The sequence below is a fragment of the Cucumis melo genome, chromosome 7 (genome assembly GCF_025177605.1).
Source record: "Cucumis melo cultivar AY chromosome 7, USDA_Cmelo_AY_1.0, whole genome shotgun sequence".
In the NCBI taxonomy this organism is placed as follows: Eukaryota; Viridiplantae; Streptophyta; class Magnoliopsida; order Cucurbitales; family Cucurbitaceae; genus Cucumis; species Cucumis melo.
This window is the reverse complement of record NC_066863.1, coordinates 1,553,491-1,580,624: the sequence shown is the minus strand read 5'-3', so window position 1 is coordinate 1,580,624 and position 27,134 is coordinate 1,553,491. Positions and strand designations below refer to the sequence as shown.

The 27,134-nt window shown below is 34.8% G+C and overlaps 6 protein-coding genes and 1 long non-coding RNA gene across 11 annotated transcripts; 3 read left to right on the top strand and 4 right to left on the bottom strand.

Annotated features, from left to right (window-relative positions):
• The first annotated feature begins 514 nt into the window (after nt 1-514).
• LOC127150293 (uncharacterized protein C6G9.01c) lies at nt 515-937 on the top strand. The gene has a single exon (XM_051087697.1). It carries the CDS (start codon nt 515-517, stop codon nt 935-937), a length of 423 nt encoding a protein of 140 aa, XP_050943654.1.
• A 788-nt stretch (nt 938-1,725) lies between these two features.
• On the bottom strand, nt 1,726-2,727 carry LOC103493645 (uncharacterized). The gene is made up of 2 exons (XR_538487.3): nt 2,149-2,727; nt 1,726-1,954 (listed from the first exon to the last, which is right to left on the bottom strand). It is a non-coding gene; the product is annotated as an uncharacterized LOC103493645 (long non-coding RNA).
• Nucleotides 2,728-2,844: 117 nt separating this feature from the next.
• Nucleotides 2,845-6,080, top strand: LOC103493646 (NADH dehydrogenase [ubiquinone] iron-sulfur protein 7, mitochondrial). The gene is made up of 2 exons (XM_008454482.3): nt 2,845-3,334; nt 5,583-6,080. Exons 1-2 carry the CDS (start codon nt 2,931-2,933, stop codon nt 5,815-5,817), a joined length of 639 nt encoding a protein of 212 aa, XP_008452704.1. The 5' UTR covers nt 2,845-2,930; the 3' UTR covers nt 5,818-6,080.
• A 1,305-nt stretch (nt 6,081-7,385) lies between these two features.
• Nucleotides 7,386-11,258, top strand: LOC103493648 (uncharacterized). The gene is made up of 5 exons (XM_008454483.3): nt 7,386-8,563; nt 9,193-9,245; nt 9,518-9,684; nt 9,802-9,953; nt 10,588-11,258. The coding sequence occupies exons 1-5, from the start codon at nt 7,813-7,815 to the stop codon at nt 10,971-10,973; spliced, it is 1,509 nt and encodes a 502-aa protein (XP_008452705.1). The 5' UTR covers nt 7,386-7,812; the 3' UTR covers nt 10,974-11,258.
• An 840-nt stretch (nt 11,259-12,098) lies between these two features.
• Nucleotides 12,099-13,358, bottom strand: LOC103493649 (abscisic acid receptor PYL2). Of its 2 annotated transcripts, none has more exons than XM_008454484.3 (2): nt 12,994-13,358; nt 12,099-12,706 (listed from the first exon to the last, which is right to left on the bottom strand). In XM_008454484.3, exons 1-2 carry the CDS (start codon nt 13,217-13,219, stop codon nt 12,357-12,359), a joined length of 576 nt encoding a protein of 191 aa, XP_008452706.1. In that variant the 5' UTR covers nt 13,220-13,358; the 3' UTR covers nt 12,099-12,356. The 2 variants fall into 2 exon arrangements, with proteins under 2 accessions (XP_008452706.1, XP_008452707.1); XM_008454485.3 differs by having other exon boundaries at nt 12,099-12,703; nt 12,994-13,357.
• A 3,449-nt stretch (nt 13,359-16,807) lies between these two features.
• On the bottom strand, nt 16,808-20,794 carry LOC103493650 (histone deacetylase 2). 2 transcript variants are annotated; one of them, XM_008454487.3, is made up of 13 exons: nt 20,249-20,773; nt 20,095-20,150; nt 19,836-19,953; nt 19,603-19,665; nt 19,214-19,282; nt 18,957-19,123; nt 18,763-18,827; nt 18,638-18,684; nt 18,411-18,455; nt 18,279-18,329; nt 17,907-17,993; nt 17,708-17,795; nt 16,808-17,073 (listed from the first exon to the last, which is right to left on the bottom strand). In XM_008454487.3, exons 1-13 carry the CDS (start codon nt 20,345-20,347, stop codon nt 16,973-16,975), a joined length of 1,056 nt encoding a protein of 351 aa, XP_008452709.1. In that variant the 5' UTR covers nt 20,348-20,773; the 3' UTR covers nt 16,808-16,972. The 2 variants fall into 2 exon arrangements, with proteins under 2 accessions (XP_008452709.1, XP_050943811.1); XM_051087854.1 differs by lacking the exon at nt 16,808-17,073 and having other exon boundaries at nt 17,461-17,795; nt 20,249-20,794.
• Nucleotides 20,795-21,281: 487 nt separating this feature from the next.
• Nucleotides 21,282-23,978, bottom strand: LOC103493653 (protein REVERSION-TO-ETHYLENE SENSITIVITY1). Of its 3 annotated transcripts, none has more exons than XM_008454488.3 (3): nt 23,693-23,978; nt 22,157-22,613; nt 21,282-21,872 (listed from the first exon to the last, which is right to left on the bottom strand). In XM_008454488.3, exons 2-3 carry the CDS (start codon nt 22,463-22,465, stop codon nt 21,450-21,452), a joined length of 732 nt encoding a protein of 243 aa, XP_008452710.1. In that variant the 5' UTR covers nt 22,466-22,613; nt 23,693-23,978; the 3' UTR covers nt 21,282-21,449. The 3 variants fall into 3 exon arrangements, with proteins under 3 accessions (XP_008452710.1, XP_008452711.1, XP_050943813.1); XM_008454489.3 differs by having other exon boundaries at nt 22,157-22,661; nt 23,693-23,946; XM_051087856.1 differs by lacking the exon at nt 23,693-23,978 and adding an exon at nt 23,115-23,616.
• Between the last annotated feature and the right edge of the window lie 3,156 nt (nt 23,979-27,134).

Here is a 27,134-nt window from a genome sequence, read left to right as displayed (position 1 = left end):
ATTGATGTACTGCACAAATCCACGTTTTAGTGTTTGATACCTCTAGTAGATCCACCGAGTCTGAGTTTACTACGACGAGTAGTTGGACTAGTTTACTGTAGACGGGTTAATTGTCCAGACTCCACTTAGACGACAATACCAGATTAGTAATAGATCAATCACTTTAGGTTTATTAGTTAGTCTTCCAATTCATGTTGCATTGGGACGCATGGCATGAGTCTAGTGACGTTATGGTCCAGGTCTATTTTCTTAGAAACATAGTTAAGTACTCCATTAGAGTTTTTTCCCTCTAAATGTATACTTTTGTTTTCATTTTAGAATGATTTGATTGGTTGTTTTTAGCTGGGTTCCCAAAATAAAGTTGTTTAATTTTCCAATTATGCTTTCAATTTCAAGAGTCATGCACGCACATATTGTAGATCGATGTCTTAGAAGAAGAAGTTGCATCGAGACTGGTGCTCTAGGATTAGATCTAAGATTTTGAACCCTTCGTGCAGCTAATCTTATTGTATAAATGCCAAAGAAGAAATCTTCTAAAACGCCTAAAAAGGTGCCAGAGAATGCATCTACGAAACAGGAGAAGTCCGATGCTGTGGTAAAAGGTGAAAATCCCAATTCCGTAGTGAAAGAGGAAAAGCCCCCATCAGTAAAGAAACCCAGTGAGATCGATGAAATTTTTGCTGGGAAGAAGAGGAAAAAGCCTGAAGTTGCGAAGGCCGAGGAACCAAAACTAGATGTACAAGACAGACCGAAGAAGACAAAGAACAAGAAAAAGGATGAGGCTCAATCTAAAAATGGCTTTGGAGACCCACCATCGCGGCGAAGAAAGAAAACTGGGGATGGACTTGCAATTTATACCGAAGAGGAATTGGGTTTTGGCAATGCAGATGCTGGAGGCACCCCGCTCTGCCCATTTGACTGTAATTGTTGCTTCTAAACATCCTCAATGTTCGATTTTGATCAAGGTCGTTTGCTTCTAAACATCCTCAATGTTCGATTTTGATCAAGAGGTCGTTTCTCTATAGTAAACATCTGTTACACCTTCCATTTCTGTTATTCAATTTTTCCAATTTTATTGAGCAGTTTATTTATTTCCGTAACTACTTTGCATCGGAGGCGATCATCAGTTTTTAAGGTACAAAACTAGATTATATATAATTATGAAGCACAGCAAAGTATAAAATTTTGAAGATGAAATTGATTGGACCTTGTGAACAGAACTCTAAAGAGAAAATGCATCAGATAGTCTGGATCGTTAGAATTTGAAATTTAAATTTCTATCTTCCACTAAAGATATCTCTGTTTTGCAAACTAATGTTCCTCATTCTAAACAGAGAATGCCAGTGGTATTTTGTTCGTTTTTTGCGAATATGATTAAATTACCCATTTTATTTGCATATTTTATTTATTCTCATATCAGCTCCAAAAGAATATGATCCCTTTTTCCTCGATAAGAAAAAATATTTAATACTTTCAACTTCATGCATTGTGAGACTGCCCATTTGTTTTGTTTAAAGTAGCACCAACTTCTCAATTGTATAAGTTTGTGATTTTTTTTCTATCTAAATTGACTTGAATTATTTTTAGATATAATTAAATTAATTGCTTTTAAGAGCAAGTTAAATTAAGGTTTCGTAAGGATATGGATTAAATTTAATTAAGAATTGGCTTCTTGCTCTAAATACAAATTAGAGTGAGATTTGAAATAGGAGGAAAAAGAGAGTATGGTTACAAAGGATATGAAAGATCAAATTTCAAACCTTTGCCAACTGAGGCTTTTCAGAACTCTTAAACCATCACAGTTTTTTCTTTGCCCAAATGAAATCAAACATTAAGAAACAGTGATAACGAAAACGAATTATCCCTATGCCAACCGTGACAGATGATAGGCAAGAAACCCACGATTAGTCTCTCATCCGGATTGTTCCAACAAATGAAAAAGCGTTTTCTGAGACTACACAAACAACAAACACAGAGTTAGATAGTTCAAGCAAATGATTCTAGCAGATTAGAGGATAAGGTTTCTTATTAAATGTTTGAATACATTCTAACCAAAAACCAAAAACCCTATTTGCAAATCAGCTTATGTAAACCAAAAACATATTTACTAAGAATTCAGAATTTCGCTGCTTGAAATTTGAAGGATACCATATAAAACAATAATAGATTCCCCCAATCGTGTTCAGTAGCTCAATATAGGCACCGTGCAAAAGGTTGTTTGTTGTAAGATTAATGAACAAACACCCGTGTCTGATTTTAATGCCAATTCAAACTCTAATTCAAAAACCCTACAAAGACCTAATTGCAGATAATGGGATTAGAAATTTTAAAAAATGTCGACCGGGCATTGTATCTTAAAACTATTAAGTTTCAAGGATCTTCCTCCGGTAACAAAATATCGGCTCCATGCGGCAGACGGATCGCCATTAAAACGGCGCCTGCTGCTGACTCGATGATAGAGCCAATTCAGAATAACCAACCCATTTCATCGAAATTTTTAAAGAGAGAGAAAATAAACGATTCAAGATATCAAACGCATTTCGCTTCTATTGAAGGAGAAGACAATGAAAATCAAAACAAATCGGAAATTAAAGTTAAAGAAGAAGGAGATAATCTCAGGACGGACGGAAGATAATTCTAAAGGTGCGATTCGGTTGAAATTTATAGAGGATTTGTGAAGGAACCCTAAATTCTGATTGTGAATTTTATCGGAAAGACCGGAGAGGAAGCCCATTGTGTGAGGCCCAAAGTAACTGATCTGGGCCTTTTTTAGTTTCAGCCCAAACGGAAGCGACACGTCGTTTCTATGTAGAGCCAAGAGCGTGCCACGTCAACAGACGACGTCGGTTAGTAGGAATAATACCGATTTGTGGATTTAAGAATTGTTCATTTCGGTTTGTATCGGAAGTTCTGAATCTTGATCCGTGGCAATGGCCGCCGTGAGCCGAGCTTCCACTCGAATCCCTCATCTGCTTGCTGCACGGGGAGCTTTGTGTCTTCATACAACAACTCCGGCTTTGTCTTCCTCATCCACTGCTTCTCCGACGCCGTATGCGAGGCCGCTGCCTCCTTCGGCCTCGTCCCCGACGGGGCTTCCGAAGGCGGCTGAGTATGTCATCTCGAAGGTTGACGACCTCATGAACTGGGCTCGCCGTGGTTCTATCTGGCCTATGACGTTCGGCCTTGCTTGTTGCGCTGTTGAAATGATGCACACCGGTGCTGCCCGCTATGACCTCGATCGCTTTGGTGTCATCTTCCGTCCTAGCCCTAGGCAATCTGATTGTATGATTGTCGCCGGTACCCTCACCAACAAGATGGCCCCAGCTCTTCGCAAGTTAGTTCTCTCTTATTCTCTCCATTAAATAAAGCTTGTTGATTCCTGAATTTTTGGACCTGACTGGATAATTGACTGAACTATTAGATTGACGGAAAATTTCATATTGAGATCGAAGTTTAGAATTGTGTGATTTTTCAGTTTCTGGAGCTGTTCCTTTTGTCAATTGTTCCTGGCCTGTAGGTTGTAGTGCGTACTTGTTTTGCCCTTCTAAACTTGTGAAGATATTATTCCCGTCTGCAAAGATAATTCTGAATCTTATGTTATCTAAAAGGTCAAAGGTTTAAGTGGCTTATACCATTGTAATTATCTGCTGTATTTTCTTATTTATTGAATCAAATCAATTTGATTATATGTATTGATTGTCCAGAACACAATGCTTCAGCTTCTATGTCAATGGATTTTAGGGGATGTTATTCTTCTTCATTATGAAAAAAAAGGTCGATTACTTTTGATATATTGGATTACTTAATTGTGTAGTGCTAATTGGGAAATTTATCTCGTTAATCCATCTTGTTCACCTATTCATGTTATTTATTTTCATGAATTTTCACTCATCACATGACATCCATGGTTTACGAGGAAAATTTGTGAAGTAATCATGAAACTAGTTCTTGTTCAAAGTTTTTTCACTTCATCATCTTGGCATGGTGTCTGAAGAATTCTGTTTGGGTTGAATAATCATGATTTCTGGAACAGTAAAGCATCTATTTATATCTGTTCTATTTGTTCGAGTGGTTAATGTGTCAATGAAGCATGCGACTATTCTGTTTGTTTTGAAGGTTTCCCTTATCCTTGTTTTTTTTAATCTATGAATTTGAAATGTGCATTGTATAGTAAAACTTCCTAATACTGAAATATGTCAAGAAAGTATGCGTTGGGCATCTTTCCAAGTTTGACCAGAATTGCTGGAGTCATTTCACATAAGTAGCCAACTTCTATGTACGAAATTTTTGTTTATCGAGGAAATTGGAACTAAAGCCTAGAGGAATACACCAATTTAGATACAGTATCCCTTCACTTTAGAATTCTTATTGTCTAATCTTGATAGGTAGAAATGAAGTTTTAATATGACCAAGAGAACTCTAACTTCTATTCATGAGGATTTTCTTACAAAAAGCAATAATGACATAAGAAGTGAGTCACAATGATATGCAAATTTCTTTGAACTTTTGGTTTCATTTATATGGTGGTATTGCTTGTAATTGCGGTAGACTATGAAGTCCCTTATTTTGAATGAACTAAGGTTCCCATGTTTTCCTTTTCTGAATCTAGCTCTTTATACCTATGAGGGTTGTAGTGGCTAGTAAGGTTGCCTTTTCAGGATATTAGCTATTTTCTAAAAATATCTCATTGAAATGGTGCATGAATTTGAGAAATGCAATATAGACTGCAATCCAAATAAATGAATGCTACAGAAGCAAATAAAAATTATAATGGAGGAAGACGACCCGAATATTAATCCTTTATCAAAGTTAAATACAATTGTCTCATATTTGTATTTGTTTGTGTCAATGTTTATGTTGCTGCTATGGCAATTTTCAATGTTTAAAAGTCCCATTAATGCTTGACCTGAATGCTCCATGCCTTCATTTATCAAGCTTGGAACTCACACTTCTTGTTGGTGGTTAATGAACCATCTTTGTTGTTGGATCTGAGAATGCTACTATAGTCTAGTTTCAATTTGCTAAGTTTAGGGAATCCCTTGATTGTTACATTGAAGACCAATTTAGTCATATAAATAGGTTATAAATACCACCTGATTTGTTCGTTCCTTTCAATGAAAACTTGAAGAACGACTGTACTTAATTCATTGTTTCTGTAATCTGTTGGGCTCTTCAACAAAAGTTGTGGCTTTTAACCCCAAGGATAACCATGGTGGTAAAGGCCTTGGATTCATATAAGTTTTTACTCATGACTGTTAGACATTAAGTCATTAACTGACACACAGGCCTTTATTGCTAGCCCTTGGGTTTTTATTTTTTGAGGCTCTGTTCTGAGATTAATAATGTCTATGATACAATAATGGGAGTATTCTTATCAAGTGATTAAGAGATGAACAACTAGAACTTGTCAGGCTGACTGCGTGTGAGATCCTTTCACCACAAGGGAGGTTTTGGAATCCTCTGAACTAGGCCGATAATTTTTGTCTGTTCAAAATTTTAAATATTTTAATTTTTCTGTTGGGTTTTCTGATAAATCGATTCTCCATCCCACCCAAGCTACACTTACTCTTTGTTCTCTGCAGGGTTTATGATCAAATGCCCGAACCGCGATGGGTTATATCCATGGGAAGCTGCGCAAATGGTGGTGGATACTATCACTACTCATACTCAGTCGTTCGGGGATGTGATCGGATTGTCCCTGTCGATATCTACGTTCCTGGTTGCCCTCCTACTGCTGAGGCATTACTTTACGGAATCCTTCAATTGCAGAAGAAGATCAACAGACGCAAAGATTTCCTCCAGTGGTGGACCAAGTGAGACCATCCATCCAAGTCAGGTATTGCTCGTTGGTGGATGCTTCAAACTATAATAAGAACTGTATTACAAGTTTGTGGTAATGTAATAGAAGAGATTATGAGTGATGTTTCAATAAGACCCCACAACTGATCCTCCTTGATGATGTTTTTTCCCCGTTTTCTGTTTATCTCCCCCATGTTATATGGTGCCTTTGGATGGCAAAGAATTATATGTATCTCTTCAAATTTGGAGTTCACTAAACACTTCCTGAATTTTTCAACTTAGATTGATGTCTTCTGATTTATTATTGTTAATGCCATTTTTCAACTTCTCCTTCCAAATTCAATTCTGTAATCACCCTCTCTTTTACTACGTTGTTTGAGGTTACTTTTATTTACAATTACAATAATGGATGAAGATAATTGTTTTTGTAATTATTAATTTTTAAAGATTTCTTTTCCTCCAAGTCTTATTATATTCTTGAAAATGTCATTTATCTTTATATATACATTCTGGGCGGTAGAATTAGTTTGTGCACTCGTCAACCAATCTTGTGAAACTTAAAATATGCACTCTAAATTATTCATTTACCTTGACTTGACACTCTCACCTGTAGTTGTGATTGTAAATTAATGAAGTGTTCTTTATTTAATAAACAAAGATGTAGTTAACACAATGGGTACTATGCAAAAGAAAGTCAGCAAATATAAATTGATAGATGATTTGTGAAAAGAATTGCCATGGAAATTTATTTCGAGGTAAAAGTGCAAATGATTTGGTTATTTTGGTTAAAAAAAATGTCAAATTTGGTTTTTTTCCTTTCTCTTTCACATTTATCCTCGTCTCTTTCTTTTAATTTTCTTTTATCACTCGTCTTCTTTGAGTGGTTCTTATACGACTACCACTCTTCTCATTCAAGTATGCATTTGTCTTTCTTCTTAGGAGTGATTTTGAGAGAGAGAGTGATAGACAGAGAGATGAGCGAGATTGAAAATGAACAAGAGAGTAGCAATTTGAGAGTAATAAGAAAAGAGTGAATGAGAGAGTAACAATCAATAGCTAGATGTTTTTCTACGTGCGTATGTATGTTTTAAAAGGTCATTTAACATTTTTCTAAAAATTGGATCCTTTAACATTGTGTCTTCAATCTTTGAATCATTCACTCGATGATTCATGATTGTGGATGAGGAATCCACTTTATTACTATTTTAACTTTCTACAAGAGAGCACGAGTGAATAATTTGTGAATACATATAAATTAGGAGTAATTCACATCTCCTATTGCTTTGCTTTTAAAGCAGAGGACCGTTTAAAAACAATTTTGTCAACTCAAACATAACTTGAAGTAAAAGAAAGACTAACGTTGGAAAAAAAAATCTCTCTCTCAAATAAGGGGAGTTTAATTGAATGGATAATTAGGCAACATGATTATATCGGATTGTTTTTTTTTTTTATTATTTTAGAAAAAATGAAGAATCTTATGTCTGTCTTTAACGGATGATTAGTTTGTCCGATCGGAGAATCTTGTGATGAAAAAACAAATTGTCAGCTTTCTAGTTTTTCAGTTTTCTAATTTATGGTAATGTTATTATGAAAATTAATGGAAGCAGGCTTCTGTAGAATAGGATTTAGCTGATTTTGATTAGAGGAACAAAAAAGAAAAACCCAACAGCTGTGGAAGACGATAACGGAGAACCCAATGTTAATGAAGTGATAAAGACAAATTTAAGATTCATGGTTGGTGTGAAATTGAATTGAAATGGAGGGAAGGGGAAGAAAGATATAAATTTTTTGCTTAATTCTGCAATATTATTTTTAATTCGTTACGAATTCAAAATGATCTTACCATTTTCCCTCCTTTTTCAAAGCTTTCTTCAAAACCCGAGTATCTAGGGTTTCAATACTGTACTTTATACAGCTTTTCCCTTCCACTTTGTTCGTCTTTCGTCTTCACTATCAAATCCTCTTTCACTGCTCCAAAAAACCCATCTCTCCGTTTCACTCTGTTACTTCAAAATGAATGAAACCCGATCGCACCTCCTTCAACTTCCAAACCAACTTGACCCATATGGGTTGATGCTTTCTGAATCAATTGAACGGTTTTTCGATGAATATCGAAAAGGGGTTACTGATTTCTCTAGTTTCATTCCCATTTTCTCTCGGTTGCTCAGAAATTTGCCCGACCCACCGGTGGCCGTCGTGTGGTTTTACTCTGCTCTGACTTTTCACACAGCTAAATCCTCAGCTAGAGGTTCTTCGGAGAAGCTGCTGGCAGTTAAGGATTTATTCCAACTCCTTGTTTCTTGCACGGAGTCTTCCTGTGCGTCGAAAAGAGTCGCGGTGCTGGCTCCGGTTGTTTACTGTCTGTTCGATTTAGTTGTCGAGAAGAAAACGTCTAAGGAAGAGGCTGAGAATTTGATCGATGGGGTTGTTAGTTATATCAGTATTTGTTGTGGTCAAGAGTCCGAGGAAGTAGGTTGTTCCTTGGGGTTTGGTCCTTATTTTCTGGATTTGGCTCGTGTCTGGATGGTGGACAAACCTGGAGAAGATTTGAAGGGTTTTCTTCCGCTTGTTAGCCATGAAATTTGTCAAGGCATCAGCATCAATGGTGGGGTTGGCTACTTTGCTGGGATCGTTATGTTTGAAGCCTTTTTGTTGAGGCTGTGCTTGAAATTTTCCTCTCGGATGTCAATGGTAGAACTGCAAAATGAGCTCCACAGCCGGGCTGTTCAAATGATTGCTGGGTTCCGTAGCTGTCACTTCTATGGTGAGATTTGATTTTGGTATTCTTACAATATCACGAAACTGTTAAATAACCTGGTTATTCCATAATTTGTTCCCCAGCCCTCTTGTTTCTGTTTAGTTAAAGCACGTTAAGTTCTTAGTAGCCTCTATTTTGACCTTCACATAGCCGGAACATGTCTCATAGATGTCAGGGGCTTGTATTTCTCTATATATTATAAGTATCTTCATCGTATCTGCTTTGATTTTGGTATACATTAACTGGATGCTTTGTTCAACTATCCACCATATATCCTTCAGTTGACATATGATGCATGCAAACTAGGCATGAAGCACCGATATTGCAATATTTAAATTTTGCTAAAAGTGAAGACCAGGGATGAGAGGCACATATTCTCTTTTGGGAATCATACAATTGAGATTCAGACAATTCTAATTCTGAAAGTAGTATCTCTCTGTATGTGAGGTATAAAATAAAAATTCCAATGGCTTTTGCGTGCACGTTCATTATGTTTTCAGGGCTTCTCTTGTTCGTATGCCCTCTACATATCTGGATGACCAAGCCTTTTCTAGTGCTCTAATTGCATCCGATCTTTTCTCCTATTATCAATGACTCTGGGTGCTTGTAATCTGAAATCTGTTGGTGCATATCAGATATTTTCCTCAGGATGCTGCTGCACTCAGTTTTGCCAACTACCTATTTGTTGGTCAGTATTTCCTTCTTTTATATTTATTTCTGTGTACCATGTTTGTAGTTTAATTATTTGAGGCAGTAGTATTCCTACTTCTAGATTGATGGTTCTCCCTTATGAGATGTAGTTTGAGGTTCTGCAACTCTGCTACTATCCATCAGAAACACCATACACGCCCATGGTGGCTTAAGCTTGATCAGATACATCTTTGGAAGTAATATTGCTTATTCATCTTGAAGTGGTAAAGGGAATAGATCTTTGATTGTACTGAACTGTTTCTTCCATAGGGTTCTGCAGATGAAATTCTTCTGCGAGAAGTATTATATGATGCTGCAATAATTCCAGAGTACCCATTCCTTAAACTTCAATTTGGAACTGAACGACCTGCTGCTGATTTAAGAACTATTTGTTTGAGTTGGTTATTTGTTGCTGATAATGGTATTCGTTCCTTTAGGTATAACAAATCATAATTCGAGCATTAGCTACAGTATCTCAATTCTCAATTTGAACTTGACAATACCTGTGATAGAATGGAGTAAAATTTATAATGTGCACGTTCTGATTGGTTCAGAGACACTGGAAATCTGAGCAAGGCTATGTCCTACATAAATGCCTTCCGCAATTCTTGTTGGCCCTCTCAGTTGATCAATTGGATCAGAAACCAGCCAGGCTTCAGCGAGAGGATGAGTCAACCAAATATCTCCTCACCCACGGCTCTTATCGGTTAGTTTCTAAATATGTAGATTGACTTGTGATTCTATGAGCAATGATTTTTTCTAGTTTATTCATGTATTTCTCTCAATGATAATGAAGATATAGTTTGCAGAACATGAAAGTGACGTTCTGTACAACACGACTATTATGTGTTGAGCTTGATTGTAAGCCATCTATATTGTGAATCATCTTTTATGTTTGCTGGACATTGGGACTAGCATGGGAATCGATATATATATATATATATATATATATATATATATATGAGATAACTTCCTAATACTAGGGTACTACCGCTAACTAATTTTGTCGTCATCATCCTTTGAGAATGATCTGAGGTCCAATGACATTAAATAATTCTTTATGAAAGAAAAAATTATAGTATGAACATAGGAAGTATGTATGTAAGAGTACGAGAAATTTTCCAATATGTATGTGTATTGGCATGCTTTAAATCTGCTAGAAACGCATCTAATTTTTATTTTGAATTTTCGCATCGATAAAAATTGTTCTCTCTTTTTTCATGAACCACACTTTGATTCTCTATTGCTTTATATTTTCTGTTATCTGTATTTGTCGGTTCCATTACAGTGTGTTTGATGTCCTTCATTGACGTCTGATGTTCAATTTGATTATACTTCAGAATGGCTTCTGGTATTGGAAGATCAAGGGGTGAGAGTGTTCGACCATTCGAACTCCAAGCTCAGAGCAAGAGAAATCATTTGTAAGTCAGGAGCTGAGTTTGTACAAGCAGCAAAAGTTTCAAATGGCATGAACCTAGATGTTAAATTCTTCAATAATGCCTCGAATATGATGGATGAAGATCCTTCTGTTGGTGACTTTGACATGGTTGATTCAATGGCTACCGCAGCAGTACAGGCAACATCCATCACCTTAAATGGAAACGGCATTGAAAATGGAAGAAAAAGAAAGGAGTGTATGGATGACAAAGAGGACATGAGGGTAAAGTTCCTTAGGCAACATCTCCACGACAGTCCACTCAGAGAGAAATCTTTGCCACTTGTCTGATTAGGAATCCATCCCTTCACTGATGGAAAATTTATATATATATATAAGTAGACATTGTCTGTAACACAAATCTATGATACTATGGAGGAATTTTGTGCCTGCTCTGCAGCCAGCCTCTCGGCTATTAACGTTTTCTTTCTGTAAGGCTATACGGTCTTGAGATTAGATTCTTCAAATCGATTATGTTAACTTTTACATATATATTTGATCAGATGCTATCCAAGGCAAGGCCAGTAGGTTGTAAACGATGGAAAATTTGCCATAATACATATGGTCTTAAAATAACACTTCTCTCTTAGTTGTGATGAGGTTAATACTCCACTTCTAGACAAATCAAATACAACTTTAAAGTTGACAAAAAAGAGTTTGACTAAAAAAAAAAAAAGCTTTTTGTGATACCTACTGCTCATGAACTGAAAAGATAATATTTTTATGTAAGTTCTTAATAATGAAGTTCGAAGGTCACATGTTTCCTATGGTTTGCTCACAAGCAATCCCCACGATTCTTTTATCTTTTATAGTCATTGTCATTGAAAATCCAAACCTTAGGGATTCACAATTTTTACTTTTATTAAATTAATTTAAGAACAAATTCGTGTATATTATTTCCTTTTAGAAGTACTTGCAATTTCACAATAGAACGTGTGGATAAACAAGTACACACATAAATATAAAAATCAAAGTCTATGATAATACATTTTTGTTAGTTGGGACAGAAGAAACAGTCAAAATAATTAAAAAGTGTGGCTGAAAAGTCAACTATATGGATAGTTTTCTTTTTCTTTTCTTCTCTTTTCTTTTTTAATTTATTTATTTCAAGTTACACAATCTTATGGTAAGAAAAAATAATAAATTTCCTTAATAAGCAAATTATAATCCAATAATGAAGTTGGATTATGATGATCAAATTAAGCAATTGCATGTGAAAACCATCTTTAAGGACTTTGCTTTTGCCTCATGGAAAGGACCCATACCCTATTCATTATATTACAATTAATTCAATTTAACCCAACTTAGATCCAACATTTTATTTCAATCATTCCAAATATAAATTTAAAAGTCAAGAATATCCAATATAGAAAAGAAAAAAAAACATCTATCCTTAGCAACAGATTCATGAGAAAATTAACCAACACTCTTATGTAAATCTTTTATTGATAAAACATGAATTAAGACAATAATTGTCGAATATATATATATAATCTGAATAATATCATCTCTTCTAAGTCTTTCCAAACCAATCCATTATCGGCCGACCCAATAAATAAGAACAAGCTAAAAATCAAATTCAACTTGCAAAAAAACAAACCGACCCATCCACTAATCCCATCCCATCAACTGCCGGCAGAGATCTCCGCCGCCGCCGCCGTAGCCGCCGCCACACTATTCATGTTCATGTTCATGCTGAGAGGCGGTGGCAACCCCAGCAAGTTTTTGAAGATTCAATTTGATGACAGTATCAACGAACATTTTGGTATCCTCGCCGGTGTTCCCTTCTGGTATGTCAACGATGTAAGACTCCAAAACGATGGTGTAAACCTTGCCGTCTTTGTTAAACTCGTTCACCGACGTCACTGATCGGTAATTGTTCAGCCGGTGCTCTCCTCCCACCACCCTGAAGCTCAATATATGCTTCTCGTCGTCCAAAATCTCTAGCCTTTCTGTGCTTGTCGATGCCGGAAGGCCGGACACCACCGTCACCTCTCTAATGCTGCCGACCCCGCCATCTCCTGCTGTTTAAAATTACTTCAAAACATAGATAGGTAACAAAATTTTGTTTGAAATTGAAGTGTAAACTAAATACTTAAACAGAACCTAAAGTAACACAACACCAAGAATTAACCCGTCTCTTTGTAATAAATAAAACAGACAATTTGGGCAATCCCTTGGGTGAATTTAGCATGAAAACAAAACAAAATAAAGCTTTGAAACGATTAATAAAGTGCTTTGTAGAAAAAAAGGAAAGGAAAGAACGAGAGTATTTTTAAGCAGTGAAAGGTCTTGCAAGAAGAAGTTATACCTGACATCTTGCAGCTTTTGATGAAGTGCTTGTACTTTTGGGGATTATCGAAGCTGCGAACGAAAGGCCAGACGGCGTCGAGAGGGGCGTCGATACGTTGGGTGATGAGAGAAGTGGTAGTGTTAGGAGAAGGTTCAAATTTGTGGTAAGTTTGAATGAGGGATTGAAGTTCTTGGTATTCATCAGCTTCTAATCCTGGCAAAGGTGACGTTTTCTTCGCCGCCATTGATTCAAATGATATCACAAATCAAAATAATATTAGATTTAAATAAATCATTTCTCAATGAGAAACACTCCAATTTCCAGGATTCTTTAACGCAATGCTTTGAGCCATTTTTTGCTGACGAATTTATCTCTCTCTCTCTTTCGCTATATATAATCTCTCCTAACCCAAAACACTCTCTCTCACACACACGAACTACTAGATCCATGTGGGACCCACTTTCATTTTTTTTTTCTTTTCCACTTTTGGACATCTCTGCCCCTTCGGATTTTCTATTATTATTTTTTAAATATGGCAGGTTCGATATTACGGATTGAATCCAATCCACTAAAATAAATACGCGAGCTTTATGTTACATTTCACTGTAAATTCGTTTCATCGCATATCTCCAGACATGTTTACAAAAATACTTCTCAATGTTAAACGAGAGAGATTAGGTTAGTTATTATAATATGTAGTTATTACATCAGTGAATTATAACATTTTATGAGTTAATAATTGAAACTGATATACAAACTATTTTAGTCTAAATTATAATAGTTTTTGTTTGAAGTGTATAATTAAAAAATATGAATTATAAATGAGGAGATAATTTAATTACAAAAAATAGACAATAAGATTTTTCAAGTAATCATTAATGTAACAAGGCCAAATTGATAACTCACTCCATCCAAAGTAAGTTGAAGACTCAAAACTCGTTTGAAAGGTTTAGTCTAACATTTTCTTAGTTTTTCTAGAAGTTAATCTCTTTCCGAGACAGTTGATGAAGTTTGTTCGATATCATATAACAGATAATTATATGAGTTTACTAATTCCTTGCTTCTATTGGACAATAATTCAATATTGTGAGATTTATATAATGCTATAAAATAATTATGGAAGTTTTGGGTATATTAATGCACATGGTTGTATTCTATTAATAAGGTTCTAATCCATTCAATATGAATGCTAAGTAATTTTTAGATTTGAGTCTCCATTGGGTCATCTTCTTGTTCAATTTGTTAATAACAATAGTACACACATAAAATATCATAAATTGAACTCACTTTTACATATCAACTTTTTCATTAAAAAAAATACTAATAATCTACTTAGATTTTAAGTCTAATCTTAATTTATTAAGCTAAAACTAAGATTTTTTTTTTTAAATTAAAGAAAGTTGTGATTGGTCCGGTGATTATAAATGCTATCCCTCATAAAAGTTTCCCATTTTTCAATGCCCTAAGGACATCTGGCTCAAAAATAAGATTTTTCAATATGGTCTCGAATAATGAAATTGAGGTTGCTAACCTCACAAACTTGCACATAAAAATTATACTATATAACACCCTATTGTGATACACAATTCAAACACAGCTGTGAGGATTCAGACTTTTCAGACTCAAATTGCATAATTCATAAAAATCATAAAACAGAGAGAGGGAGAGAGAAGGGAAGGACTAAAATGTAAAATAAAGGGAGCCAGTGATAAACGTTGGAAAGGAAAAGGTGGAGATTCGTGGATCATGTGAAATGTATAACAAACTCCTGCGTGATCTTAACTCCTCTTTGCAGGATTCCTCACACTTTAACCTCAAAAAATAAACAAGAAAAGAATATAAATACAATATGAGATCTAGAAATGAGTATTAATAAAGTTGGATGGTTTAATATGATACAGCATACAGATAATGGGTTTGGTTATCTTCATCCAGTACTTTGTTTCTTGTTTCAATAGAAAAAAAAAAGATAAAGAGAGATTGTTGTGAGTCTGTGACAGACAGCTTTAAACATGGTCTGGTCTGTAATCCGGAAACTTCTGGTTCAATCCCAAACGTTGCCAACCCAGTTTGACTTTGACTATAATACTTTTATATGAACAAAGCTTGGTTTCTTATTCTAACATATCTTCATACTCAGTAGTGTTTGAATTTGATTAATATTACAATTGTGTTTTTAAAGATTATTTAGATAGGAAAATGGGAAAGTGGGGTCAAGGGAAGGGACAGCGCGGAGGAAACCCAAGAGTGAAGAAAAGAGATCGAGAAGAGGCATTGGAGGAAGGAGTAAAAAGGAGGGGGGGTGTCGGTGAGATTACATAAGCCATTGAGGATGAGACATCAATCTCGGGCTTATAATGTCTGCCTTCCTCTGTATCCAATCAAACTCAATGCTGGTTTTGTCCCAACTCATCCCACTAGGACTTGGGTTTTCCCGTCCACTTGCCTTGGATTCCACCTATCCTACCCTTTTACTCTATTATTATATTTCAGTCTTAAAGCTCTAGCACACTGGTTTCCTTCGGTTTCTTTTCATACTTGTCAAAGGATATCTGGCTCACCGCTATGAGTTTTTTTCTCCCTTCTTTTTTCTGTCTTAAAATTAATATATCAAACTTATCTTACGAGACAACTCTTATAAGATATAATATCATGAAACATACAATATCTGATTCTACAACACAGTTCCCCACCAAGAAAAGACTTAAGTCATTGTCTTGAAATTAACCATCCTTATCTAAATGATCGGTTAATCAAAGTTTCTATACAACTTCAATATCTTATATAGAGTACCTTTGAGTTTGAACTTATTTCCTCAAAGTTTCTTTACTTGCTTTTACCTATCTTTGCACAACAAGACCAATATATAGTGGCTACATACTCAAAAGTTAAGAAATGTACCTTTTATCTGAATTCTAACCAGAATCATCTAAATATAGATTATTAGAAATTAGATCATCTAAACAGTATTTTTCTCTATAAAAAAAGGTCACTCAACTCCAATATTTTCTTGATATGTACTTAAGTACTAAGAAAATAAACTACACCACTTTTAGATTGTTAAGTTCAAAACAATAATATCTGAAAGTCTGATTTATCGATTTCCATGATTTCGAGCAAGGACTTCCTAACTTCCAATTCCAACAGGACCGAACTCTTATTCTGTTATTCACATCCTTTTTGCATTCCAGATAACCAAGGGCAAAAGGCATTTGAAAGGACGGTACAAGTGTTGTCAGGTTCTCTAATCAAAGGGTTTATTTTTGTCCTTGAACTTTGTAATCATTCCTAAACACCGTTGAAATTTTGATAACTAGAGTCAGACTTTTGGTGACCAGGCACGCTCAACTCTTTGACGAACTGACATTATGAAGCTGATTTGTAAACACTATTCACATGGGACTGTCAAAATAGCTAAGTAATATTTTCCCTACCAACACTTAGCTTTAAGATGACCGTTTCAGAACTGAGTGCTGGAGATTATAAGACGTGGATTTGGAATACGTTGGTGTGAGCTCTCTGTATAACGCACTAGTATCAATGGGTGATTTGAGAAGACAACCGTAATGTCAGAATGTTAATTGCGCTAGCTCCTAATTGAGCCCTCTAAATTTCCTGTATATCTACGGTAAAAAGCAGAATGAAGGTGTGGGTGGATGGATGTAGATCTTTTACTTGATTGAACTACTATAAGGATGTGTGTTGTCTCAATTCTTTCGGTTACTGATTGTTGGTCTTCCATCGAGTAAGTTGCTTTGTTTTATGAAATAACTTGCTGATATTTGTGCACTGATATTGTTTTCCAGAGGCTTCAGTTTTCAACGAATAATAATTACCGAAGTGTAAACCACAATAATATCTCTTTCATGGAAAGGGCATAGATACAGTATTGGAAACAGTTCTGCTCCAACTTTATACAAGTCACGTGATTAAAGTAAAGCCATGCCAAATGGCTCGTACTGAATAAGACAGGAAAACAAAGTAGCTCACTTGGTGACTACATTCTGTCTGGAGAGCTTTCTGTATCAATTAACCTTTGCTTCGAGAGATTTTCAATTGAATCAGCAATGACTTTAGCACTAGATTTCATATAACCGCCTGGAGAGGAATTTATAAAAAACATCGGTGAATAAACATTACTCCAAGCGACTAGAATGGAGTCGGCAAAAAAATCAAATGGTAAAAGATAAACTTGATCATTTGAAGTGGTATAAAATGGCAAATGTAACCTGTTACTCGAGCAATTGAGCAATCTCACATCGTACCATAATGTTTCTATTTTCCAACAATCATAATGTTCAAGGTACAAATTTGAAAACATTTTTCCCATCATCGAGATAAAGTTTCATACTACCAAGAAATATTCTATAGTTGGCAAGAAAATAATTATCGTCGATCCTATGCTATATTCGAGGCCTTAGTCATTTCAATTTCAAGATACCACCCCATGTGAAAATGGTACAATAATGAAATTAACTTCAATCATGAGGGATAAACGCACCTAATAATATTAAGAATTGAAGTTGAATGCAAATGTGAAAGATACAAAGCCGTTTAACTTTTAATAAGAAAGATTTCTAAATAAACCACCTGGTCAAAGAGTTAAAAGTTAGTATTAAATAAAAGGATGGATGGGTGTACTTTTTATAAATACAAGAGAGAAAGGTCAAGCATAATAAAAAACGTGCATACTCAATAAACTTCATCGACAAGTTCATGTAAGGGAAAAGACCTGATGTCAGCATCACAATGGGAATGTTCCTCGCACGAGCAAATCTGAAAACCTTTTCATCTCTCTTAGCTATTCCCTCGGCACTAATCTGCAAATCAATGTGTAATCAACACCACAACCAACAAACCTTTTAACCTAACCAGAAAGCACGGAAGGAGAAATCAAATTCTTGCAAAACTAATTTGGGGGGCACAGTTACCTTTAACAAGCCCAGAGGATCTCCATCTAGAATATCAGTCCCAGCATTGTAAACAATTAATTCTGGATCATATGAAGTGGCAGCAACCTACAATTAACATGGTGAAAATAAGCAGAGAGTTGACAAATAAATAAATCGCTCATTCCCCAACATTGCCAAATGTTACAAACCCAGATGCAGAGTGGGGGAGTAGACGATTCTGTTGCATAAAGTTTGAAACCCAAGGGTAAAAGGCTATAAGAGAATTTTCAATATTTGGGCACAATGAAGAACATATTTTTGATAAACAATTAAACTGTAAGAAATAAACTTAAACAAAGGTAATTGATAAACAATTAAACTAAAAAAATGAATTTAAGGAGAGCTGCCTACCTCGAGTGCTTCATCTAATTTCTTCAAGTATTCACTTGTTGTGGTCCCACTCTGCATGAGAAAACGCATCCATGAGCACCCAAGCAACAAGAGAAACAAACAGAATCTATTTCCATAACAAGCTTTACTTACAACTACTTCAACTTTCTGATCAATGCATCTTCTAGCCTCATAATCCTGATATACGCACACATAGAGAGAGCCACAAAACTTCTATGCTCAATCAAAATGGTAATGGTGACTTTGAAAATGAGATGGAAATAGAGAATTGGCAACTCTTAAAAAAAACTAACAAGAGGGCAAACACAAAACAGCAGAATCAATAATTTCATCCACCATTGAATATCAGAGTGACTTACAAATGGATATATTCCAGGATTGAACATATCAAGAATATATACTCGTCCTGCAAGCATAGATAAAACCGTTACCAATAAATATTGCCAATTAAAAAGCTATTACTGAAAAAAAAAAGTTCCCATACTATCATGAGCAAAATCCATTTCATGGCCATTTCCTTGATGGGCATCAAGATCAATAATCATTACCCTGCAAATGTAGAACATCACTAGGATAAGGCTTTATTACCACAGGTTCACAAGTACTTGCTATGCAACAAAATTCAACAATGCATGAGTTCTTTTAGGTCACCATGGTGCCAATTTATGTACAGAATACCTTGATATATTTAGCTGAACGAAGGCGTAGTGTATACACAGAGAAATATCTGCATATACACAAAATCCCCCTCCTTGTTCTGCTGAGCAATGGTGAAAACCACCTCCTACATTGATAGCCCATCCTTTCTCTTTTGCTACTTTTCCAGCTAATATGCTCCCTCCAACCTGCAGCAGGATACAACATTTACGACCCATTCTAACTTTGTCATGAAAGAAGAGAGGGGAAAATAATTTGAGATGAACCATATAATTCACCTGGTTACGAAATGGACGTTGAACTTTCTCCTTGACAACACAATGAGGAAACAATGCAACAGGAGGGACCTATATTGTAGTAGTGCATATCTATCAAAACTGAAAAGACTACAACCAAAAATTGAATCTAGGAGAGGGAAAAATGAAAACAAGTCAACTCAGATTCAACTTCAATAAAACATCTAAGGCTTTCATATATTACAATTCTCACCATGTCTTTTGAAAAAGGGACTTCAACTTAAAATTCTAAATAGTATGCCTACTGAAGTTCCACTCCCAGAAAGTATCAAGTAACTAGTAACCATCACGGAGGATAATGTTCAACAAAACCTAATTATAGCATAAGAGCAACAAGATGACTCACAAAGAAAGAGGATATGATGCAATACCTCAATAATCTTAGCAACATTTGAACTGTTCTTCAGACTATTCAAGTATGATTCCGGATGTACCTGGTCAAAGATTACAAAGATAGGTCTTAGAATTATACTTCAAATAAGCAGTTGCACTTCAGGTTCGTGGGTGTTGCAATTTGAGAATTCGTGGAAAAGTGCGAATGTACCAATCTACTCATAGCGTGCATATAAAGTTAACAACAAAAAGGTAGAACCTAAAAACGCACCACAAGAAGATCATTCTTCTTAGCTTCCAAAGGCTCGATAATTTGATCTTTCCTTAAAACTCCAGCGGCAATAAGGAATTGGCATACACGACCCCATTTCTTTGAATCAAATGGATGCCTGATGGCAGGATTTCCAAGTAAAAACTAACCAACTTAAAAAAAATAAAACTTTAAGGAGGCGGCAACTAAAATTATTAAGAAAACCGAACGGGATCCAAACACAAACAAAGCAGGAAAGAATAACGCGCCAGTTACTTACAACTTCTCTATTCCAAGAAATGAGATGTCATACGATGACGAATATATCACCGGAACCTGTTTTTCAAAAAAAAACCCAGAAACACACTTGAGTACAGGCGACCAGCAATCAGCTTACATGCACACTGAGATTAACCAAAATTCTGGTCCACTACCTTCGAAGAAGGAACATCAAAATACAGCTTGCTGGAGAGAATTCGGTCCCTACGAACAGTTTCCCCATTGTTCGCATTCGGAGACAGTGAAGAGGACATGCCCCGAGAGAAGAAATTGGAATAACAGAAAAGAGAGCGAAATAATGGCCGAGAGAGCTCGATTGTGGGCACGGTTGAAAAGGAGTGAATGATCAGCTGCGTAAGTTCGTGGGTGGGTCGGTTAGAGTTGAGATACTGGGGCGGTGAATCGGTATGACTCGGGATCGTTAACTTGGATTTGATCGAACCAAGTATAGATTGGGTCCATTCGGATACAGAATTTTCTTTGGAATTTTCGAGGCGAAATCAGCTGAGATTGGGATATTCAATCGGTCAGAGAGAGATGGCATTTTTGCCAGTGAAAAATCGGACAGTTACCGGTCATTTGTTGCCACGAGACCATGGACTATGCAATTTACTGGATTTGACAATACAAGCTTGTTTTCAACTTAGTTAATTTCTCAAAACTAATTTAATATTTAATATTTGACTTTATACTTTTGAATACAATTTTTAGATTCAAAACCAAGAAAGGAGGGTGACCCTATGAAGTTGGGAAAAAAGACCCCTAATTTGTCAAAGTTACAAACAATTATTTGAATTGAAAACAATTGCAAAGGAAAAATAAGAAATAAAAGCACGAGAAATGAATGGAAAACATCATAAATAAGGACATGCAAGTACACTTGTTGAACGTGAAGAACACATGCACACAAGGAAGAAATGAGCGGCACTCCAGTATGTGAAGAACACTTGTATTATTTTTGTTTGAATGCAAAGACTGAGCGCGAGAGAAGAATGATGAACATGTTTACGAGAAAGGAGAACCTTACCAAGTCCTTTAAAAATCAAACTTGTAAAAACGGGACAAGTCTCTATAATTTATAAATTCATGTTTTAGAAGTGTTTTTGTTTCTATTATTTAGATAACTAGGAATTCAAGTGTTACCCCAATAGAAAATTGAGAATAACCTAACATAAAGAAACTAATAAATTTGTTATCAACCTCGATGCTGAAGCTTTCAAAATAATCAAAATAGTGTCTCAATGTTGAAGTCCAAAGTTCAACAATATGGACATTTTCTCTCGAAGTTGCAAACAAGAATGGATAGATAGAGCACCATCACTCAGCTGATTCTCAACTACAAATGTTCATCCAAATCTAACATTCCAGCAGGCTTTTTATACAATAAGTACCCAGAACAAACCAACCAACCAAAAGGAGCGAAAGCGACAACAGACCAATCAAGAACGGCCATCCAACCATGGCAATGCCCAGGCAGACCACCACTACAAAGGGAAGAAATGATCTTACAATTGACATTGCATCTACCCAATGCCCCTTGAACAGAATTAGAGCTGCTACATTTATCATGTTCCAACTCATCGATCCATCATAGCAAAGACGGTTCAGACAATTGGCAATAAAGGAATGGCAGTTGCACGTAAAAAGGTTGTACGATTTATGCTCAAAATACCGTATACTTGATTGTAGGCCATCGTCCCAAGTAATGGCAGTTCCATACTGTGAATGCTGGTAGCCCTGCTTACATTTATGTGCAGCTAAGCACGTTGGGAAGCAACACTGAAAAAAACACAAGGTTTCAATAATTGTTAACGATCCATCAAAGAATTTTACACTGTTTACAGAGAAAAGAAAACTAGTAAGAAAGAGTAGGACAGCTATCTCCGAAAGAAGTTGGTATTGAAACCAAGGAAGATTAGCTAACATGAAAACAGAAAATGGTAAACGCACATAAGTTCCATTAAACTTCCTTGAGTGAAATTTATGCACTTCAATCAGCATTGTTAGGAAACATGGGAATACTTTCATGAAATATTTATGTAAGCCGATAACTATTAACTTACTTTTTCTCGGTCGAGTTGATGGTATCTTGCAACAGAACCAAATGCAAAATCATTAACATTCACAAAATTTGATCCTGCGAAATCTAAAGTGACTCCATCCTCCCTACAAATCCCAACATGACCAATGAAAGGTGCCAACCAAGAGACAACAGGAAGAGGTGTCCAAACCAAACAGCATGGAAACTTTGCTTGACCCGGGTCGATTGGATCTAGAGGCCAAAATTCATGTTTTATACTCTCTGTAGAACTGATAAGTTCGACATCATAAACTGCTTGCGCCTTCATTTTAGAATATCTTCCAGGTACCATATAGCTTTGTTAATAAATGGAAAAGAAGCATCACGCTGTCAAACCACACACTGGCATAAACTGAATTTGCTCGCAGCTAAAGAAAAGTAGAAAACAACCAAATCTGCAATTGCTTCATCATTATGGATGCAGGGTTCAGAGAAGTAGTCTGTTGCAAACGCAAGACTTTCTCAAAAGGATGAACAAACAAGAGTATCTAAAGGCAAGCAAAAATCAAACTTGAGAGTAATTATTCAAGAACATTACAACTATCAGTTGTCAGTTCAAAGTATGGCAGACATAAACCATTTCAAATTTAATAAAAAATTCCAATATCTAGATCCAATGGCAATGTAATCAACCTTACATTAAGTGTCTTCTTCTAAGAAAAGAAACACTACACAACACAACTAGGCGACGAAGAAAATCAAGAAAAGACATGTTACCAATACTTTCAGTATAAAGTTCCGTGGCTAATCAAATACCAGAGATTCATTTTTAAAAAATTAATCAGGTCAAGAATCTAAGATAAGATTATCCTGAATCAAGCGCCAACCATTTCCAAGACACACAACATTTGTTTTTTAATTCTCTAACCCCAACTAACTTCAATTTAATATTACGTATCATTCCAAAGTTATTATCCGCCAACTTCTGGATTTGAGCTTACCCCACTGATCGACGAAAAAACCCTTGTCGCCCAATCCCACAATACAATTATAAAACTTCCCCATCTGTTAAACAAATATCATTTCAGGATCTATCGATGGTTGGTCGACCGATTTCAAAATCAGTCAACAACGAAAAACTTATCCATTATCGACTTTGATCTCTAGCCCCATCGGATAAAATTTGGATAAATTTAAATTCCTCCCATCTAAATGAATCTTCGCACGCCCCTAAATCAAAGTTTTTTCTTAAGGAGTACCCAGCATTCTAAAGCAGAGATGGAAACCCAGGAATTAAAATCGGAGGGCAACCCACGAATTAAAAAAGATCCGAAAAACACGTATTCATCACCGCCTTTTTTCTTATACCCAAAATAGAACTGGCAGAAAAGTGGAAACCTACTAAATTTAGAAGGAAAAGAAACTCAATTTCTCAGAGTGCTCAGTCAGACACACAAAGATGATCGAAAAAAATCGTAAAAGATTTGAGTTTATTAGAAAAGAATAATACATTGAGAAGAAGAAGAAGAATTGAAGGAAAGTTGAAAAGGAAGAAGGAGTTGGTTGATAAGAAACTCACCTCACCGGTAATGGGCAGTGGAAGAAAGAAAGCGGCAGATTCAGAAAAAGAGGAAGAAGATCGTTGATGGATGCGAATTGAATCCCGCCATGATGGGTACAATTTATTCGGAAATAATCGAGAATTATTAATTTGATATGATAAATTTATTAATATGTTGTAGAAATGAGAATTGGAAACGACTTTTCTTTTTTACTTTCTTCTCTTTTTCTCATTGCCCTCCCAGGAAGAGAAGGCGGTTTGAGTTGAAGATTTTAAGCGGCAGATGCATGAACCCAAATATCCTTTTTTTTTTCTTCTTTTTCACCTTTTCCTTTTTTTTATTATTATTATTTCCCATGTGGGACCCATGTTCCATAATTTCTTTTTTCTTTTTTCTTTTTCTTTTTCCTTCCATATAATTTCATTCGGATCACCAAATATCCATACTCTGAGTGCATTTGAGGAGGTGGGAAAGAGTTATGATAATTAAAGATTATTATTGATGGTGTTATGCTAATATGTGTTTGGGAGAAAGAATATGAAAAATAGTGTAATGATAGTATATGTTTGGAGAAGTGATTATGATAATAGTGTTATAATAATATGTATTTGAGAAAAGTATTATGATTGTAGTAATTTAAAAAACAATGATAGAATTTGGATTAGGTTATTTGGGTAAGGATTTAGATTAGGTTATTTGGGTAAGGTAATATAGGGCCGTAAGAAACTAAAAGAGATGATAAGATAGGGTTATTCAGAGATTATGATAATCTTAATACTCGTTTATCATAATCATTGGACCAAACATGATTTACCCCAATTTACTAATCCTTTTCCCCCTAAAACTCCACCTCAAATATACTCTCACGTCTTATGTCCAAATGGGTTTGATCTGAAAAAATATTATAAAATACTAAGTTGTTTTTATTAGTACAAAAGATGAAAAAAATAGAGATATATTACTTTTCTAGTAATAGTATTTTATTCTTTTAACCACAACCATAACAAAAGCAAACAAATTACAAGTGAGAGATCTCTCCATTGACAGATGGAGAAAGCCAAATGGAAACAACATCAGACCAAACACCATACACAAATTTGAATGAATTTAAATCAGCTACGAAATGGGCTGCAAAATGTGCTTCCCCTACCACATAACTCAAAGTCCACTATATCTGTTTTGATCATCCCAGTCCATTATTTCCTCCAAAATGATGCATACCACCAGGTGATGGTAGCAGATTAATGGAAAGAATAGTAGGTTGAACCAACATCTCACAAATCATCAGAAACACCATTTGAATAAGCCTTCTTCAAACCAATGACCGATAGCCATAGCCTTCACCACATAACACATTCATTTCACTTTACAAAACATCCACAAAACTCATAATCATCATCCTCCCCCAAACAATAATTATCTCTATACCAAGTTTTCTAAGTTTTCATTTTAAGTACAAGTGTGATCAAAATATTATTTTGGTCGGAAAGAATTCATTCTATGTTAGTCTTAAAATACATAATAGATTTTAAAATTTATCCTCACAATTAATTTTAAAAAAATTATTTTAGACGACAAAATTGTTGAAAATATTCATAAATACAGTAGAATTTCGTAGTTTATCAATGCTAGACACTAGAAGAAGTCATCTATTTGTGTCTATCAACATCTTAATAGATTATCGTACTTTATTAATATTTATCAACTTCTATCAATGATATTTTGTTATATTTGTAAATATTTTGATCTATTTTACTAATATTTAAAAGTCATCGTAATTAAAAGTTACTTCTTTCAACTTGAAAAATAACATATCAAAGTATTTCTATATTTAGTTTTCTAAACTTTGTACTTAAACTTTTAACCACGAGATGTTGTGCAAAGAGATATATGTGTAGAATGATTTTCAAATATGACATTTCAAAATCAATTCAACTTCTTATTCATTCCAATAGAATTATCCAAAGAAAACCAATCAACCATATGTATATCCAAATCAAATACGTCATCGTTTTGACAAATATCTTGTTATATATATATACTTAAAAAGAAAAAAACAAATAAAGTATCTCACTAAGTGATGAAAGCACAACCACCGCTAGATAGTGGCTTAGACTATTTGACATTCTAAAACAAGAAGAATTTATGTCTATGCCTAGTGGTGGAAGGGTCCAAGTTGAAAATCTAGCTAAATATTTTGTGTCACGCTTTTATTCGGAACGCGTTGTTTTCTCACGTTTTTAGGTGCGAACGCAAACTTAGACAGCTTTGATGCCCCTGATGAAGTGTCAAAACGTCTTATCTTAAACTTAATTTCTTAATAATATGCTTAATAATAATAACTTCAGAATAACTGAACAACTTTATTAATAATTTCCTTAAACATCTTGATACAAATACAAGTAATATTTTTAAGGGCCGTTTGGGAAGGATTGGATTATGAGATTATGGGAATCAGGGTTATGATAAGACGTGTTTTGGAGGAAAGATTATGAAGTAAGTGTTATGATAAGATATGTTTGAAAGAAAAGTTATGGAAGAAGTAATATGATAAGATGTGTTTTCGGGAAGAGTTATATAGGTGGTGTTATGGAATTTATTTTTATATATTTTTTAAAATTTATATTATGAATACGATACTCAAATTTTGTATATTTAATTTACCAAATCGTTCTAATTTTCGTAAAACAATTTGCCTTAATTTTTTTAAATACCACGTTCATTTTTCAACCTTTTTTTTTCTTAAGTAATTACGTGCGAATAATTTTTTTTATAAAAAATTCATATTCTAAATCAAATACACAAGTTTTGTATATTTAACTTACCGAATTGTTCTAATTTTCGTAAAACAATTGGTCTTAATTTTTTTAACTACGAGGTTCATTTTCAACCTTTTTTAAATATACTTTACGTTTCAATAAATTGGTTTCATGAATGTGTCACGCAACTCGTAAACATGTAAATAAGTGCAAATAACAATTGGAAATACGAAGTACCAAAAACAATGAGGTTGAGATTGATATCAAAATTTAATTACCTTCAATCAACTCTACGTTCGAATTCATATCAATATATTTGTGAAATTACAATTTTGATATCAATCTCATAAATATAATTCGAGATTCATAACAAAATTTTAATTTCACAAATATATTGATAAGTTCGAACATAGAGTTGATGGAAGGTAATTAAATAAAAAATTTAATTGTGTAATCACAATAAATTACCTAATTTAAGAATAAAAGAAAAATTAAAATTTTAATAATGTAATTGTACCAAATTGATGACTTAAAAGTAAGTTGTGTTTTTAAAATATAACAAAACTCATAAGTATAGAAATTATAAATGAGAGAAAATTGATTAAGAAAGAATTGAGAAAGGGTTAATAGGGTAAAATTAGGGTTATGATAACCCTTTTCCCAAACTTTTATAATCCTTCCTCCAAACATGATCATAATA

What these genes read in the sequence shown, in the direction of transcription:
- LOC127150293 (XM_051087697.1), top strand. Translation starts at nt 515, where the DNA reads ATGCCAAAGAAGAAATCTTCTAAAACGCCTAAAAAGGTGCCAGAGAAT.
- LOC103493646 (XM_008454482.3), top strand. Translation starts at nt 2,931, where the DNA reads ATGGCCGCCGTGAGCCGAGCTTCCACTCGAATCCCTCATCTGCTTGCT. An exon ending in ATGGCCCCAGCTCTTCGCAA is followed by an intron (nt 3,335 to 5,582) that starts GTTAGTTCTCTC and finishes TGTTCTCTGCAG; the next exon opens with GGTTTATGATCAAATGCCCG.
- LOC103493648 (XM_008454483.3), top strand. Translation starts at nt 7,813, where the DNA reads ATGAATGAAACCCGATCGCACCTCCTTCAACTTCCAAACCAACTTGAC. An exon ending in CCGTAGCTGTCACTTCTATG is followed by an intron (nt 8,564 to 9,192) that starts GTGAGATTTGAT and finishes GGTGCATATCAG; the next exon opens with ATATTTTCCTCAGGATGCTG. An exon ending in AATGGTATTCGTTCCTTTAG is followed by an intron (nt 9,685 to 9,801) that starts GTATAACAAATC and finishes TGATTGGTTCAG; the next exon opens with AGACACTGGAAATCTGAGCA.
- LOC103493649 (XM_008454484.3), bottom strand. Translation starts at nt 13,219, where the DNA reads ATGGCGGCGAAGAAAACGTCACCTTTGCCAGGATTAGAAGCTGATGAA. An exon ending in CAAAAGCTGCAAGATGTCAG is followed by an intron (nt 12,707 to 12,993) that starts GTATAACTTCTT and finishes AATTTTAAACAG; the next exon opens with CAGGAGATGGCGGGGTCGGC.
- LOC103493650 (XM_051087854.1), bottom strand. Translation starts at nt 20,347, where the DNA reads ATGTCCTCTTCACTGTCTCCGAATGCGAACAATGGGGAAACTGTTCGT. An exon ending in TTTCTTGGAATAGAGAAGTT is followed by an intron (nt 19,954 to 20,094) that starts GTAAGTAACTGG and finishes TCCTGCCATCAG; the next exon opens with GCATCCATTTGATTCAAAGA. An exon ending in ATCAGAAAGTTGAAGTAGTT is followed by an intron (nt 18,330 to 18,410) that starts GTAAGTAAAGCT and finishes TTTCTCATGCAG; the next exon opens with AGTGGGACCACAACAAGTGA.
- LOC103493653 (XM_008454488.3), bottom strand. Translation starts at nt 22,465, where the DNA reads ATGGTACCTGGAAGATATTCTAAAATGAAGGCGCAAGCAGTTTATGAT. An exon ending in ATCAACTCGACCGAGAAAAA is followed by an intron (nt 21,873 to 22,156) that starts GTAAGTTAATAG and finishes TGTTTTTTTCAG; the next exon opens with TGTTGCTTCCCAACGTGCTT.